General features: G+C 42.2%; 1 protein-coding gene across 1 annotated transcript in view; it reads left to right on the plus strand.

Annotated features, from left to right (window-relative positions):
• The window catches only part of LOC122647763 (mediator of RNA polymerase II transcription subunit 33A-like), a 70,625-nt gene that overhangs the window by 26,002 nt on the left and 28,932 nt on the right, over positions 1–15,691 (plus strand). Inside the window, exon 7 of the mRNA XM_043841086.1 lies at positions 11,005–11,166. Within this exon, the coding sequence (XP_043697021.1) occupies positions 11,005–11,166 (162 nt within the window). The remainder of the gene's footprint in view (positions 1–11,004; positions 11,167–15,691) is intronic.

A 15,691-nucleotide genomic window follows, 5' to 3' on the forward strand; every position in this document is an offset into this window, starting at 1 on the left:
AGGCTTTTGGATATGAGATTCAGAAGCTAGGGTCGCCTGAACGAAACCCCCAAGCCTCAATCCAAATCGTGAAGCTTCAGTTGTGTTACAACCAACTTCTCAAGACCAGCAAGTACCGCTGGAAACAGAGGAAGAGGTCTGAAACAGAATACTATTAGAGGATAAGGAGAAAGAATACAAGGAGGAGAGAGAGCAAGGAAGAATACAATTTTTTCCCCTTCTTTTTCATGGCTCTAGTACCATGCAAGAACCTGTTGTTAGATTATATGGGCCAGAATACCGTGGGGGTATTCTGGACTTTTTCTCCTTTTTTATTATGTCTTGTATGCGTGGTTTAGTCCCACATTGCTTATGTAATTATTTTCCATACCTCATTATGAATATAAATAGATGTGCTTGGGATGATAATTAACCATCCAAGCATTCAGCCTAATTCTGATCTCTTAACATGGTATCAGAGCAGATCTCGAATTAGGCCCCCCGCTCTCTTCCATTCTCGATTTCAGTTCCTTCTTTCCTTTTTTTCATTCTCGGTTTCTTCCTTCTCTTCTCTTGCTCTTCATTCTCCCACTAGGGCAGCACTAATGAGGTGATCTACAAGATCTAGTTGCTGCCTCCATTACCTCTTTTTCATGGTGCAAGTTTCTGCCCGATAGGGACACCACTACCTGTCTGCGATATTTGTAATCTTCAGTTTTTTGGGGGCTGCTTCCATCTCTGCTACAAGGGACCACTCCTCCTATTTGAAGACCAAGAACTGCAGCAGGCCACCTTCTTTACATCTGTTCCTATCTTCAGATCTGTTCAAGACCCCCTAAGATCGATTTTTTCACCAAAAACAGGGTTTTTTCCAAAACCCTGACACCTATCGATCTAGGGGCTGGTGACTTCTATTAGTTCTGATTTTTTGAAGGCTGGCTCTCTACTTATAAAGGCACACTCGACCTTGATCGGGGCTGCAACACTTCAGTTTTTGGGCATCCTCCATCCTTCATCGATTTCAGCAATTCAGGGTTTTTTTCAAAACCCTGATCAATATCGATCTAGGGGTTGCATGTTTCTGTTGCGGCTGATATTTGGCAGGTTGATTCAGCATTACTAGAGGACCATTCGATCCTATTTTCAGCTCCATCAGAAGTGCTTTTGCTCTCCTTCTTCCCTACATCGATTTCAGCAATTTCAGGTTTTTTTCAAAACCCTGTAAAAATCGATCTCATGGATTTCTTTGGCTGCTGTTGCTGATTTTTGGAGGCCATTATTCTACCATTACCAGAGGGCTCTCATCCAATTTTCAGCCCTTAACTTGAAGGATTTCTTAGGTTTCTCTTTACAACAGCCCCTGTCTGTGATTTGGGCTTCTCTACTATTCTAATGGGTGACTCAGTGGATTCGACTGCTACTTCTGTTGGTGATGGACACAGTAAAACAGATTATCATACCTTTCCTCCTAATCCAATCAAGTTGGATGGCACTAATTACTTGCTTTGGTCTAGGTCTGCTTCCTTTGCCATTGCTGGTCGTGGCCTTACTGGTCATGTTACTGGCACAAATGTTATGCCAACTAAGATTGGGGCTGCTAATGATAGGTGGTTGGCCAACAATGGAGTTCTCATGTCCTACCTCATTGGCTCTATGACTTCTGATCTGCAACATAATTTTCTTCTCCTTGACACAGCCTCGGAGATTTGGGCAGTCTGCAAGGAGACCTACGGGCAGCTTGGCAATGATGCCCAGGTATATGAACTCAGGAAGAAGGTCCTTCACACTACTCAGGGAGATTTGACAGTCTCCAAATATTATGCTACTTTGCGTAGCCTTTGGCTACAACTAGATCACTTTTCTGACTTTCACCCAAGTACAGCTGCTGATATTACCTCATACAAGAAACATGTGGACAAGATCAGGGTTTATGATTTTTTGGCTGGGTTGAATGTGGAGTATGATCAGATTCGGGTTCAAGTGTTGGGACACAAGCCTTTTCCCACACTTGAACAGTCCCATGCCCTGGTCTCCTCTGAAGAAAACCGTAGGGCTGCCATGTTGCACCCTCCTATTACTGACAGATCAGCTCTCAAGGCTGCTGCCCCGGCCCCTCCTGCACCTAGTGGCACTGCTTCTCTTGGTGATTCTACTACAGGGACTGTTGTTTGTGAGTACTTTCACAAACCCTACCACACCAAAGAGAAGTGCTGGAAACTTCATGGGAAACCGGCTGATTTTGAAGCTAAAAGGGCTGCCAAGACAAAGATAAAGACAAAGCCCAAGGCCCATCAGACTGAGACTGTTGTTGCAGCCCCTGCTGCTGGCACTGGTCTATCCCAGGATGATCTACAGGCACTCCTACGTTTGCTGAGGTCTTCCGCTATTGCTGCCTCTACTACATCAGCTACTGCCAATTCTTCTGCTCCTTCAGGTTCACACTTTGCCCGGTCAGGTATCCCTTTTGGAGGTCATTGTGCTTCTATAGCTTCCCATCCTTGGATCATAGATGCTGGAGCTACAAATCACATGACCGGTTCCTCTAGTCTATTTCATAGATATTCTCCCACTTCTGGGAAAGACAAGGTCAGAGTGGCTGATGGTTCCCTTTCTTCCATATCTGGAAAAGGAATCATCAACTGCACTTCATCTCTTCCCTTGTCTTCTGTTTTGCATATTCCTAATTTTACTACTAACCTTCTTTCCATTAGTAGTATCACTCGTGATCTTAACTGCAAAGTCACTTTTTTTCCTTCTCATTGTGTGTTTCAGGATCTGGAATTTGGGAAGACGATTGGATTGGGTAAAGTGCACGGTGGGCTGTACCTACTTGATGACGGTCGCTTCTCTCCACCACCATTACCTTCTCCTCTACACTAGAGCTCTTTGGTCTCTTCTGAACTCTACCAGTGGCATTCTCGGTTAGGTCACCCCCCTTTAGGATATTTAGCTCATTTATTTCCTAGTTTGGTCACCCTACGTACTAAGGATGACTTTTTTTGTGAGGCTTGTGTTCTGGCCAAACAGACACGTTCAACTTATCCACTTTAAAATAAAAGGAGTTCTTCTTGTTTTCAATTGGTGCATTCTGATGTTTGGGGTCCTAGTCGTAGGACTTCTCTTTCTGGTCATCGTTGGTTTGTATCTTTCATTGATTGTCATTCTAGGAACACCTGGGTGTATCTTTTGCACACAAAAAATCAGGTTTTTTCATGTTTTCAGCATTTTCATAAAATTATCCAAACTCAGTTCCAGGCTACTCTCAAAATATTAAGAAGTGATAATGGAACCGAGTATACTGAATCCCAATTTCAAAAATATTTGGCTGATCATAGAATTATTCACCAAACTAGTTGTGTTGATACCCCTGCCCAGAATGGTGTGGCAGAAAGGAAAAATCGCCACTTATTGGAAATGGCCAGGGCTTTGATGTTTGTGCGGAATGTCCCATCTCAATATTGGGGGGATGCGGTTCTAACTGCAGCCTATCTCATCAATAAGTTACCTTCTCGGGTTCTTAACTCCCGTAGCCCCTTTGATATTTTACTAGGTCATTCCTCCTTTATTGTGCCTCCCAAAGTATTTGGGTGTGTGTGTTATGCTAGAGATACCAGATCTCCAGGCAAACTTGAACCTAGGGGGCTCCGCTGTATTTTCTTGGGTTATTCTCCAACCCAGAAAGGTTATAAGTGTTACCATCCCCCTTCCCGCCATACCTTGATTAGTATGGATGTTTTTTTCCATGAGACCCTTTCTTATTATTCTTCACTACTTCTTCAAGGGGAGAGTTCTAGTGAAGATGTGTCTCTTGAGATTCCTCCACTGGAGGTTCCTCTGGCTGCTGCCCAGCCTCTTTTACCACCACCCACGGCTGCTGCCCAGCCTCCTTTGATTGCTGCCCAGCCTCCTTTGGATGCTGCCCATCCTATTTTAATCAATGCCCAACCTCCTCTAGCTGTTCCTCTCTCACCTAACGGGAATCCTTTACAGGGGGAGACCATAGAAAATAGTGTTGTTAATGTTACTATTCAGGGGGAGCTGACTCCAATCCAAAGAACTATTGGTGAATTTCAGAAGAGAATTGACAACTCCAACATACTCACCTATACAAGGGGTAGAACCAACAGAGGGCATAGTTCGAGAACTCGTTTCATTTCGGTATTTCAGGCTGACCGAAATATCCGAAATATTCGAAATTTCGGATATTTCGGTCGAAATATTGTATTTTTTCTGGTATGTTTCGATAGGTCATTTCGGTGGGTTTTAGGCCAAGTTAAGGCCTGAAACTTCATGGAAACCCTATTTTAGGCTATATAAACACATTTAAATGTTCAAATTGCAAAAATAGTCACCCAAAATGGTGTTTTGGATGTGCACCATTGATTGGCAACGTACGGTCGAACCCTAATGTATAACTTAGTTAATTACACATTTACACATACACATTGTACATTAAACAAGTAAATTGACTTGGAACTAAGTTGGAAACATAATAACTCATAAGTTAAGTCATAAATCATAATATTAAGTACATAAGACATCAAGTCAATAACAAGTTAACAAATAACAACTTAAGAGTTAAGATTTAAGAAGATGATATCAAATATTCCAAATCACAATATGTCAATATCCCCAATTGTCCCATACAAAGCTACAAGTCAAGTAGTCAACTAGTCATCATTCATCTCAAATGTTTACAAATTTGCTAATAATAACTACTCCGCCGTCCAGGATCAACCCCACTCATGGTCTCACTGGAGCCGACGTGTATTGCTCTCCGATCGTAGGGACAAATGCATGCCACGTCATAGTCGGGAGAAGAAGCGAGTGTAGTCATCCACAGCTGGCCATGTAAACTCGCATCATCAACATTTGAAGGTAACCTATCCTAGGATATAGGTCACCAAATTGTGAAGAAGTACTACCCACTGATCCACTATGATATGAGTCATATGACGGCTCTGGGAGCATGTACGGGTTGTACGGTTGCTGCTGGTGGGTTGGGTAGCCAGTGTAGGAAAAGAAGTCATGCACAAAAGACGATCCACTATACTCAAAACTGGGAATGGATGGAGAAGATATAGGCTCCTGCCCCCAAGGGTACTGCCCAGAATGCCCTTCGCCACATGGATGTGAATGAGATGAACCATGCTCTGATTGTGCTGGAGATGGACTGCTGTCTACATGAAAAGATGGGGCACGGAAATGCCCACTCGATCTACTGTTTCTATCGCCAATAGTCAGTCCACCAACAGAGCCAAATAGGGCATCAATGTCTATAAGCTCAGCCTACCTACTAGTACCACTACCACGACCACCAGGACAGGACTGGCCACGCTGCTTTCTCTAGTAGGTCGAGGTAGACGATGTGGGCCGTGTGGTTGGTGTGGGGGCACGGATTGCCTCTTGTTGCTCTTGTACCACAAACGGGACTCGAGTTCCCTCATATGCTTGACCACCATCACCATCATCATCACGTCCATCATTACCTTCATCATCACCTCCATCATCACCATCTCCACCAGATGACATAGACCAATCTTCATCCTCATCAACACCACCAGTAGGCTGGAACGGTATGGGTGACGCGTCCCGTGCGTGTACCTCACCCTTTGCAGCCATGAAGTCATCCACATTAGCTTCTATGTGTTCAACTATCATGGGGTTAGGTCTACCTTCAGGCTGATCTAACACTGGCTCACCTCTATCCCTCACCCAATCAACAATAGGATCTTCATCATCTAACTCCACCTGGAAAATGTCGGCGAGATCGATATTTTCCCTTATACCCTCTTGTCCCATACGTATGTGTTGCATCTTCAACCTCAAATTATAATGCACATACACTAAGTCAGAGAGACGTTCAGAACCCAATCTATTTCTCCTCTTGGAGTGGATGAGAGAAAATGTACTCCAATTCCGTTCATAGCCAGATGCTGAACATGTCTGGGGGAGAACCTTGATTGCTATTTTTCTTAAATTGTTTCCCGAACCCCCATATAACACCCACCATTCAGCTGCATTACAACAAAAGTAACATGTCACATTCATTTCAAAAGAATAAGATATTTAATTGAGTAATGACTAATGAGTACCGACATCACCTCGTGTCCGGCTTTGCTCTACAGCATCGGTTCCAAAACTTCCCAATGCATCCCTAAAAGTCTTCAACTATAATCATTTGGAAAATATTTAAAATTAATAATGACTCATTACTATTTAGTATTGAATTGACTAATTCCAAATGAATTATAACTTATAAGACTCACCTCATTATTGCATATCGCCTGTAATTTACTATTCGGCTCCAACTTGGCAACTACTTCTTTGACTGCGTCAATAAGACTATTATTCCACCCAAACCTATGACTGTATTGGTACTTGGGGTTCAAATAATATGCTGAAATTGACATTACATATTGACTAGTTAGTAATATATCCTTCAAATTAACTTTAAAAGATGTAATTGCATAAAAAACAAAGAGTGTACACTCACTAGCCTTATGCAGTGGATGCATAAGTTGATTTTCCCAGCGCTCCTTGATAATTTTGAGAAAGTGTTTGCTACCTCGTGGATTTGCATTGTAAACACCTCCATTCATCAAGTCTATTGCAGCATATAGATGTGGCATGGTTGGTCCCTTTAGAGCATAATCAACTATATGCAAAACCTTGACCACTGGGTCCAGAAGTTGTACCACTTTATGCAACTTAGACCAAAAGTCATCTAATGAAATTGTAGCTTGTGCTTCCCTACCACCATGGGTATTGGACCCATTCCAATTGAACCAGTCTTCAGAAGCAAACATTGATCTCAGTCCAGACTTCTTGGTCTCTATACTCTTGAGTGCAATGTAGTTGGTGGCGAATCTAGTTATGCCTGGCCTCACTAAGTCACCCCCACAGTTCTCCCTTAAGAGGTTTAGTGCAAACCCATAGTTGTAGACAAAGTTGGTCATTTGCTTTGCCTTTTCCACAACATGTTGTACCAATTTGATCTTTCCCATGTCCTTCAACATGAGGTCTATACAATGGGCAGCACATGGAGTCCAAAACAAAGTGTTTTGCATTAACCTCTCACTGGTACTCTTGTAGTTGCTTCCGTTGTCCGTTACAATTTGGACAACGTTCCCTACTCCTACATCTTCTACCACTTCCTTCAGCAATTTGTAGATATACTTTGCATCCTTTTCTCCTTGGATGCATCAACAGACTTCAGAAAGACTGTCCTCCCATCACAATACACCATAAAGTTGATGATGGACTTTCTTGTAGGACCAGTCCAACCATCACACATTATGGTCACCCCATAGTTCTCCCACAGCCCCCTCATTTCATTGATGTAGTCTTCAAGCTCTCTCTTCTGCTGGGGCAAATACACATTCATAATCTCAAATGGGGTGGGCCCCTTGTACCCTGGGCCAGCCTCAGCGATGGAATCTATCATAGTCTGATAAAAGGGGCCTTGTGTTGTGTTTGCTGGGATGGTATGGTATAACATCCACTTGGCTATAGATTTCTTCACCATCCCCTTCAGATTTTTCCATGCTCCCTTGATTTTTGGTTGTTTGTTGCCTTTCTTTCTATAAACACCAGGTGCTTGGTGAAGTGCTGGGTCATCTTATGGTGGTGGGGGCGGAGGGGGAGCTGCCCTCGTACTCTGTGATCTCCTAAAGGGATTAGGCAACCCACCTCCTCCACTTGTACCTGCTCCTCCACTACCACTAGCACCAGCTCTAGAGGTACCAGCTCTTCCACTCCCACCTACTCTCTGCCTCTCCTGATCCTCATGATAACTGGCTCTGCTCATCATCTGTGCTCATCTCCAATCCGTAACCTCTCGCTCAGTCTCTATATCATCAGGAACATAGACATCATCACTGTCATCATCATTATCATCACGATGGCCTGATTGGCCTCCCACTGTACACCTCACTGCTTCCTCCAGATCTACTTTTGCCTTCTCCCTCTGAGCCTTCCTCTTACTCCCTCCCTTCATGTAATCAATGACAGCCCTAGATACCTCCACAGGGACCACCTCCCAAAAACTTCAGGAGAATTCCCAGCTAGATGTTGTTTGAGTCTAGTGGCACCACCTCCCAAAAACTGCATGTGACAATAGTTGCATTGGGATTTTCTTTTATCCCCATCAATTGGAGTGCCATGCAACCATGCAATGTCACCCCTAGTGCCCCTGGGTGTGCTCCCCTCCCCCTGGGTCTGGGCTGGCTGTCTCTGCCCCTCTTGCCTCTGGCTCTGTCGTTTACCCCGGTTCATCATAATCGGACTAGTTTACTGTTGCATGAATAAAAGACAATTCATTAATCACTGAAGCACATCAATTCTTTTAGTTTAAATGTTTAAGAATTAAGATTTAAGAGCACTAACACAAGTATATAAGTATATAACTATTTAGTATTTTCGTGCTTTTGTATCTTCTCTTTCTTCTGTTTCGATTCCTAAAAATTGGCAGGAAGCATCTACAGATGGAAAGTGGAAGGCAGGAATGTTGGAAGAAATGAGAGCACTACATAAAAATAATATATGGGATCTTGTGGCTCTTCCTCCAGGGAAAAAACCAGTTGGATGTAAATGGGTCTTTGTGGTCAAACAGAAGGCTGATGGTTCTGTGGATCGATATACGGCACGTCTAGTTGCAAAAGGGTTCACTCAAACTTATGGAGTTGATTATCAGGAGACCTTTGCACTGGTGGCAAAGCTCAACACTGTCAGGGTGTTATTATCTTCTGCTGTAAATCTTGGGTGGGATCTTCGGCAGTTAGATGTAAAGAATGCCTTCCTCCATGGGGAGCTTGAGGAGGAGATATATATGGACATTCCACCAGGCTTCTCTAATGGCAAGACCAAGGGCAGGGTCTGTAAAATGAAGCGTGCACTTTATGGGTTGAAGCAGTCACCTAGGGCCTGGTTTGGCAGATTTCACAAGGCTATGATTTCAGCAGGTTATAAGCAGAGCAATGCTGATCATACTTTGTTTATCAAATGAGTTGGTGACAAGGTAACTCTTCTCATAGTCTATGTGGATGATATTGTGATCACTGGTAATGATGGTAATGCTATCAAGAATTTAAAGCTCTTCCTTGGCTGTGAGTTTGAAGTAAAAGATCTTGGCTCTCTAAAATATTTTCTAGGGATAGAAGTTGCTCGATCTTCGAAGGGCATCTTTCTTTCTCAAAGAAAATATATCCTTGATCTATTGATTGAGACTGGGCTGTTACGTTGTCATCCTTCAGATACTCCTATGGAAGCTACTACAAAACTTAAGGAGAAAGAGGGTGAACCTGTTGACAAGGGTTGTTATCAGCGATTAGTGGGAAAACTAATCTACCTCTCTCACACACGGCCTGACATAGCTGTTGTTGTAAGTTTGGTGAGCCAGTTTATGTATGATCCCCATTCCTCACATATGAATGCAATCCGTCATATTTTGCGGTATTTGAAGTCTGCTCCAGGAAAGGGAATTCTTCTCTCTCCCAATGGTCACCTGAAGATTGAAGTTTATACTGATGCCGATTGGGCTGGTTCTACTAACAGAAAATCTATCTCTGGCTATTGTTCCTTTGTGGGTGGGAACCTTGTCACATGGCGTAGCAAAAAGCAGAATGTTGTGGCTAGGTCCAGTGCTGAAGCCGAGTTTCGTGCTATGGCCCAAGGAATTTGTGAACTTCTATGGCTTATAGGATTATTGCAGGATATTGGTGTTGCTGTCCATCTTCCCATGTTGCTTTATTGTGACAATAAAGCCGCCATTAGCATTGCTCATAACTCTGTCCAGCATGATCGTACTAAGCACGTGGAGGTTGACCGACATTTCATCAAGGAGAAGCTCGAAGCCGGACTTATTTGTGTTCCCTTTGTGAAGTCTACTGACCAACTGGCTGATGTGTTCACTAGGGGACTAAATGGCAAGCTGTTTCTTCCTATCTTAGTCAAGTTGGGCATGCATGATATCTATGCTCCAACTTGAGGGGGAGTGTTAGATTATATGGGCCAGAATACTGTGGGGGTATTCTGGACTTTTTCTCCTTTTTTATTATGTCTTGTATGTGTGGTTTAGTCCCACATTGCTTATGTAATTATTTTCCATACCTCATTATGAATATAAATAGATGTGCTTGGGATGATAATTAACCATCCAAGCATTCAGCCTAATTCTGATCTCTTAACACCTGTAATTCGCACCTACAAGAGGGAAGGAGAAGAAGAAGGAGATACGAGAGAAATGATGAAGAGAAAGAAGGGAACCCCAAGAGCCACTATAGGATTCTCAAGAGTCCTATAATGGTCTAGTCCTTCAACTTATATTGCAAGAGGAAACCTACTAAGAGTGTAATTACAACCAAAGTCAAAGATAAGAACAACTCAACATTAAAGTAACTTACAATAACTTAACCACTTACAGTAACGACTTAAAGTAAGACCCTAACTCAACGCTAACAATGACTATGAGACTCCCCCTCACGGCACACTATTTAACAAAGGTCTTATCTAGGATGGAGCTGGTGTGTCACAGTCTTCATGCCCAATGTTCAGTTACTGAACAGTCAGGGGATAGCATGCCTGCCCCAGGCCACAGAAACATTCCAAATGCTATGTTTGCAAATGCTACATATGCCTTTGTTCTTGACATACCTTAGATGTACTTAGCGTTATCTGGCTTTGGAATAAAAGAAAGTATATTTTGGATAGTTCTTTATCTGATTACCCTTGGTAATGACCTGACAACTGTGGTATAAGGCCATAGAATTTATTCTGGAAGCCACTGCTTCCCTCCATTCTCTTCTCAAGTTAAAACCAATTCACTCCATTCTCTTCTTACCAGTTCTCTAATCCTGCTGTCTCTTTTGTTTCGGTAACTTGAGAATGCACATGTACTATTTTTATGAGAATGGTTTTGCTTCTTGTTCGAAACTTTCTGTCCAATGTTTCCATCTTAATGCCTTTGGAGTTTTGGCTGCTTGTAGTTTGCTTTTATTTTTCTCTAATTCATTGTTTCTTTTGCAGGAGTATGTGGTGCACTTTGTAGTCAAACTTCTGTCTCCTCCTGTACCCCCCAATTTTACTGGACCTGGAAGTCATTTAGTGGATTATATGTCAATGCTGAATGCTATTCTTTTTGGGTTGTCTTCTGCTGATGCTGAGCATATTCTTTCTTTGCATGGTTTGGTAAGGGAATCCCTTTTTGTGTTACTTCATATCTCTTGTATAGTTATATAGGATGTTTTTCTCATACTCTCTCTTTATAATTCAACTATAATAACTTCTCAGTAAACTCAATGTGCTACATATTGTTAGAAATTATTATACATATGTACTTGGTAAAAAGATATCAGGTTCAAAAGGGAGTCTAATGCAGCCTATCTAGCTTCAGTTGTACATGCTGGGTGTAGGTTAATTTCATTTTGTATTACCTGGACACTATTGTTCATGGGATGTTTGTCATGTTCAAACAGATAGTTGTAGATACTTTTTAATCTTTTTGTTACTTCTAATACAATTTATATGTTGTTTCTATAGTGTTAATGCCTTTTGAAAGTTCCATATTTTTGTTGAGCGATATCTATATCTGTAGTTGTTGACAAAACAGAAATAATGGAATTGCTTGAAAGATCAATTAGATCAGCCAAGCTATGTATTTATAATATAAAGAGTTACAGGTAAAAGACAATAATGGCCCTAGCATAGCCGACATAGCCAGAAACATCAAAGAACATAAAAATAAAGTAGTTAAAGACCAGAATATCCACACGGTATTCTGGTGTACATTATTCAACACTCCCCCTCAAGTTGGAGCAAAAATATCACACATGCCCAACTTGACTAAATTAGAATGAAACATCCTTCCTGGCAGTCCCTTGGTGAATATATCAGCAAGCTGATCAGTAGACTACACATAAGGAACACAAACAAGTCCTTCTTCTAACTTTTCCTTGATGAAATGCCTATCAACCTCAACATGCTTGGTGCGATCATGCTGTACCGGATTATGTGCAATGCTAATGGCAGCCTTGTTGTCACAGTCAAGGTTTAATATTTCGCGATATATCGGTATCTCGGGCCTACCAAGATACCCGAAATATCCGAAATATCGCGAAATATGCCCGAAATATTGCATTTTTTCTGTAATATTTCGGGGGTCCATCTCGGGGGGTATTTGGCCATATCTAGGCCTGAAACTTCATGGGCACCCTTATTTAAGCTAAATAAACACATTTAAACCATAAAATTGCAAAAATATGAATTCAAATTGGTGTTTTGGGCTTGCATCCTTGATTGACATACGGTCGCCGACCCTAATGTATAAATAGTTAAATACACATTGATTAGGCAGTTAAAGATATAAAAGAAATCTAAACAAACTAATTAAAACTCATAAGACATAATTCATAAATCATATTCTCATAAACTCCATAATAGATTAATAGTCAATAACTCAAAAGTCAAAACTCAATAGCTCAAATGCTTAAAGCCTTAAAGGCAATACACAAAGTGTCAAAGTCACAACTCACAAGTTCACAATTCAGTGAAATCACAACTTACAACTTACAAGTTACAACTTACAAGTGCTAATAATAGTTGTTGTGCCTCCCTGGATCAATCCCACTCATGCCCCGCTGGAGTCGACGTCCATTGTTCTCTGTTTGAAGGACATATGTGGACCACGGTATAGAATCAGAGAAGAAACGAGTGTAGTCATCCACAACTGTCATGTAAATGGAGTCATCAACATACTGTAGGTAACCTATCCTAAGATATATGCTAGGGTCACCAATCGATCCAGTCTGTGAAGAAGATGATCCAGTGTGATATGATGTTGGCGCCAGCGGAAGAGGTGTCGGCACTGGCTGCATGTATGGCTAGTGAGGTTGGAAGCTAGGCCCGCTAGGGTATGCAAAGATGTCATCTACAAAAGATGATCCAGTATGTCCTTGGGACTGCGACTGGGACTGGTAGTCATAGTCCCCTACCCCACTAAACTGCCCTTATGATCCATATCTATATCCACCGTAAGGTTGTGATGCACTATAATCCGATGACAATGGAGTGGTATGTGCGTCAAAAGATGGGGCACGCCAATGCCCAGTCGGTCCTCCCTCCCTATCACCCATACTCAAACCGCCAACAGAGCTAGATAGGTCATTAATGTCCATGTAATCAGATTGCAACTGTGTTTGTCGACCCCTACGCTTCCTGCTGTATGGTTTTAGGGGGCGTCCTGAGGATGGGGGTGTGGGGGCACGTGGTCCGTATCTTATGTGGCATGATCAAATTGTCTCTCCAGTTAATCGAACTGGCTCTACAGGTGCCGTATCTTGGCCTACCACATAACGCTCTCGCATGCCGTCAAAATCTTCACCACCACCACTACCACCATCACCATCACCATCACCATTACCACCACCACCATCATCATCATCTGAGGACCTAGACCAGTCTTCATCATCAGCAACATTGCCACCAGTGGGCTGGAATGGTATGGGTGAGGCTTCCCGTGCATGTATCTGACCCTTGTCAGCTATATAATCATCCACATCAGCACCAATCTCGGAAGCTATCACGAGGTCGGGCCTACCTCCCTCCTGATCCAACACTGGCTCACCTCTATCCCTCACCCAATCCACAATAGGGTCCTCATCGTCTGAGTCAACTTGAAAGATGTCAGCGAGATCAATAGTGCCCCTCTGTCCCTCATGTCCCATGCGTATGTGTTGCAGTTTCAGCCTCAAGTTGTAGTGCACATACACCATGTCAGATAAACGTTGAGACCCCAATCTGTTGCGCCTTTTAGAGTGGATGAGTGCAAAGGTACTCCAGTTCCTCTCACAGCCAGATGCGAAACATGTTTGGGCAAGGACTTTGATTGCTATTCTTTTTAAGTTCTCAACCGATTCCCCATACAACACCCAGCATTCAGTCGCATTACAAGTTTACAACAAAAAAGACATGTGTTAAATGTTGTTTCAACTTTCAAATTTCAATACATATGTAATTTAAAACTTAAAAGAATTACCAGCATCACCGCGTGCTCTGCCTTCTATCGCAGCATGAGTTCCAAAACTTCCCAATGCATCCCTAAATATTTTGATCTACACCCATGTGGAAAATTAGTAAGTACTTCTTCACTACTTGTTTGAAAGCATTAATAAGTTGAGTTTCCAAATGAATTGTAAGACTCACCTCATTGTTGCAAATTATTTGTAGTACACCATCTGGCTCCAACTTCTTCACTACTTGTTTCACAGCATCAATAAGTTGAGTTTCCAACCCAAGCCTATTGTTATATTGATACTTAGGGTTCAAGTAGTATGCTGAAATTTAACATATAGAATAGAGATATTGTCAAATGCATAGGTAATTAGTAAATAATAATACTATGAATGAATCCCTTCCCCCCCTTTTTCTTTGCAATTAAATTTTTATTCATCCAAAAAAAAAAAATAATACTATGAATTAGTTACATAAAATAAATTTACTCACCAGCCTTATGCAGTAGATGCATAAGTTGATTCTCCCAACGAGCATTGATGATATCCAAGAAGTGTTTGCTACTGCGAGGAGCCACACTGTAGACACTATCTTTCATCAAGTCCATTGCAGCATATAGGACTGGCATGGTTGGGCCCTTGAGAGCGAAGTCAGCAATATGTAGAACTTTAACTATTGACTCCAAAACTTTCACCACTTTGCTTAGTTTTGACCAGAAGTCCTCAGATGACATGGTTGCTTGTGCTTCCCTCCCAATTACAGTCTTGGAACCCTTCCACCCAAACCACTCCTCAGAAGCAAACATACTTCTCAGTCCGGCCTTCTTTGTCTCAATGCTTTTTAGGGCAATGTAGTTGGTGGCAAATCTTGTGATGCCAGACCTAACCAAGTCACCCCCACATTTTTCACTCAGTAGATTGAGTGCATAGGAGTGGTTGTATACAAAGTTGGTGACTTGTCTTGCACTTTCAACCACAGTCTTCACCAACTTTAACTTTCCCATATCCTTTAGCATTAAGTCAATGCAATGGGCTGCACAAGGAGTCCAGAAGAGCCAGTACTTACTGTAGTTCATCATCTTCTCACCGGCCAGCTTGAAGTTGCTTCCATTGTCCGTTACAATCTGGACAACATTCTCAATGCCCACATCTTTTTCCACTACTTCCTTTAACAATCTGTAAATGTATTTCGCATCCTTTATCTCTTTGGATGCATCCACAGATTTGAGGAACACTGTCCTCCCATCACAATAAACTATGAAATTGATGATGGACTTTCTTGTAGGCCCAGTCCATACATCTGCCATTATAGTCACCCCATATGTCTCATGTACTCATCAATCTCAGACTTTTGTTGTGGTAGATAAACATTCATTACCTCATATGGGGTGGGGCCCTTGAATCCTAGGCCAGCCTCTGTAATGGTATCTATCATGGTATCATAATGGGGGCCTTATGCAGTGTTTGCTGGGATGGTATGGTATAGCATCCACTTAGCTATTGATTCTTTAACCAATCCCTTCATCCCCTTCCATGCTGCTTTGATTCTTGGTTGACTGCTTCCTTTCTTCTTATGCAATTTAGGATCTGATGCTGATAGTGGTACTGGTACTGCTAGAGGTGTTGGGGCTGCCCTCACACTTAGTGATCTTCTAAAAGGATTAAAAGATCTAGAACCTCCAGAACTGCCAGCTCCTCCACTGCCT

Source organism: Telopea speciosissima, unplaced genomic scaffold (genome assembly GCF_018873765.1).
Source record: "Telopea speciosissima isolate NSW1024214 ecotype Mountain lineage unplaced genomic scaffold, Tspe_v1 Tspe_v1.0144, whole genome shotgun sequence".
NCBI lineage: Eukaryota > Viridiplantae > Streptophyta > Magnoliopsida > Proteales > Proteaceae > Telopea > Telopea speciosissima.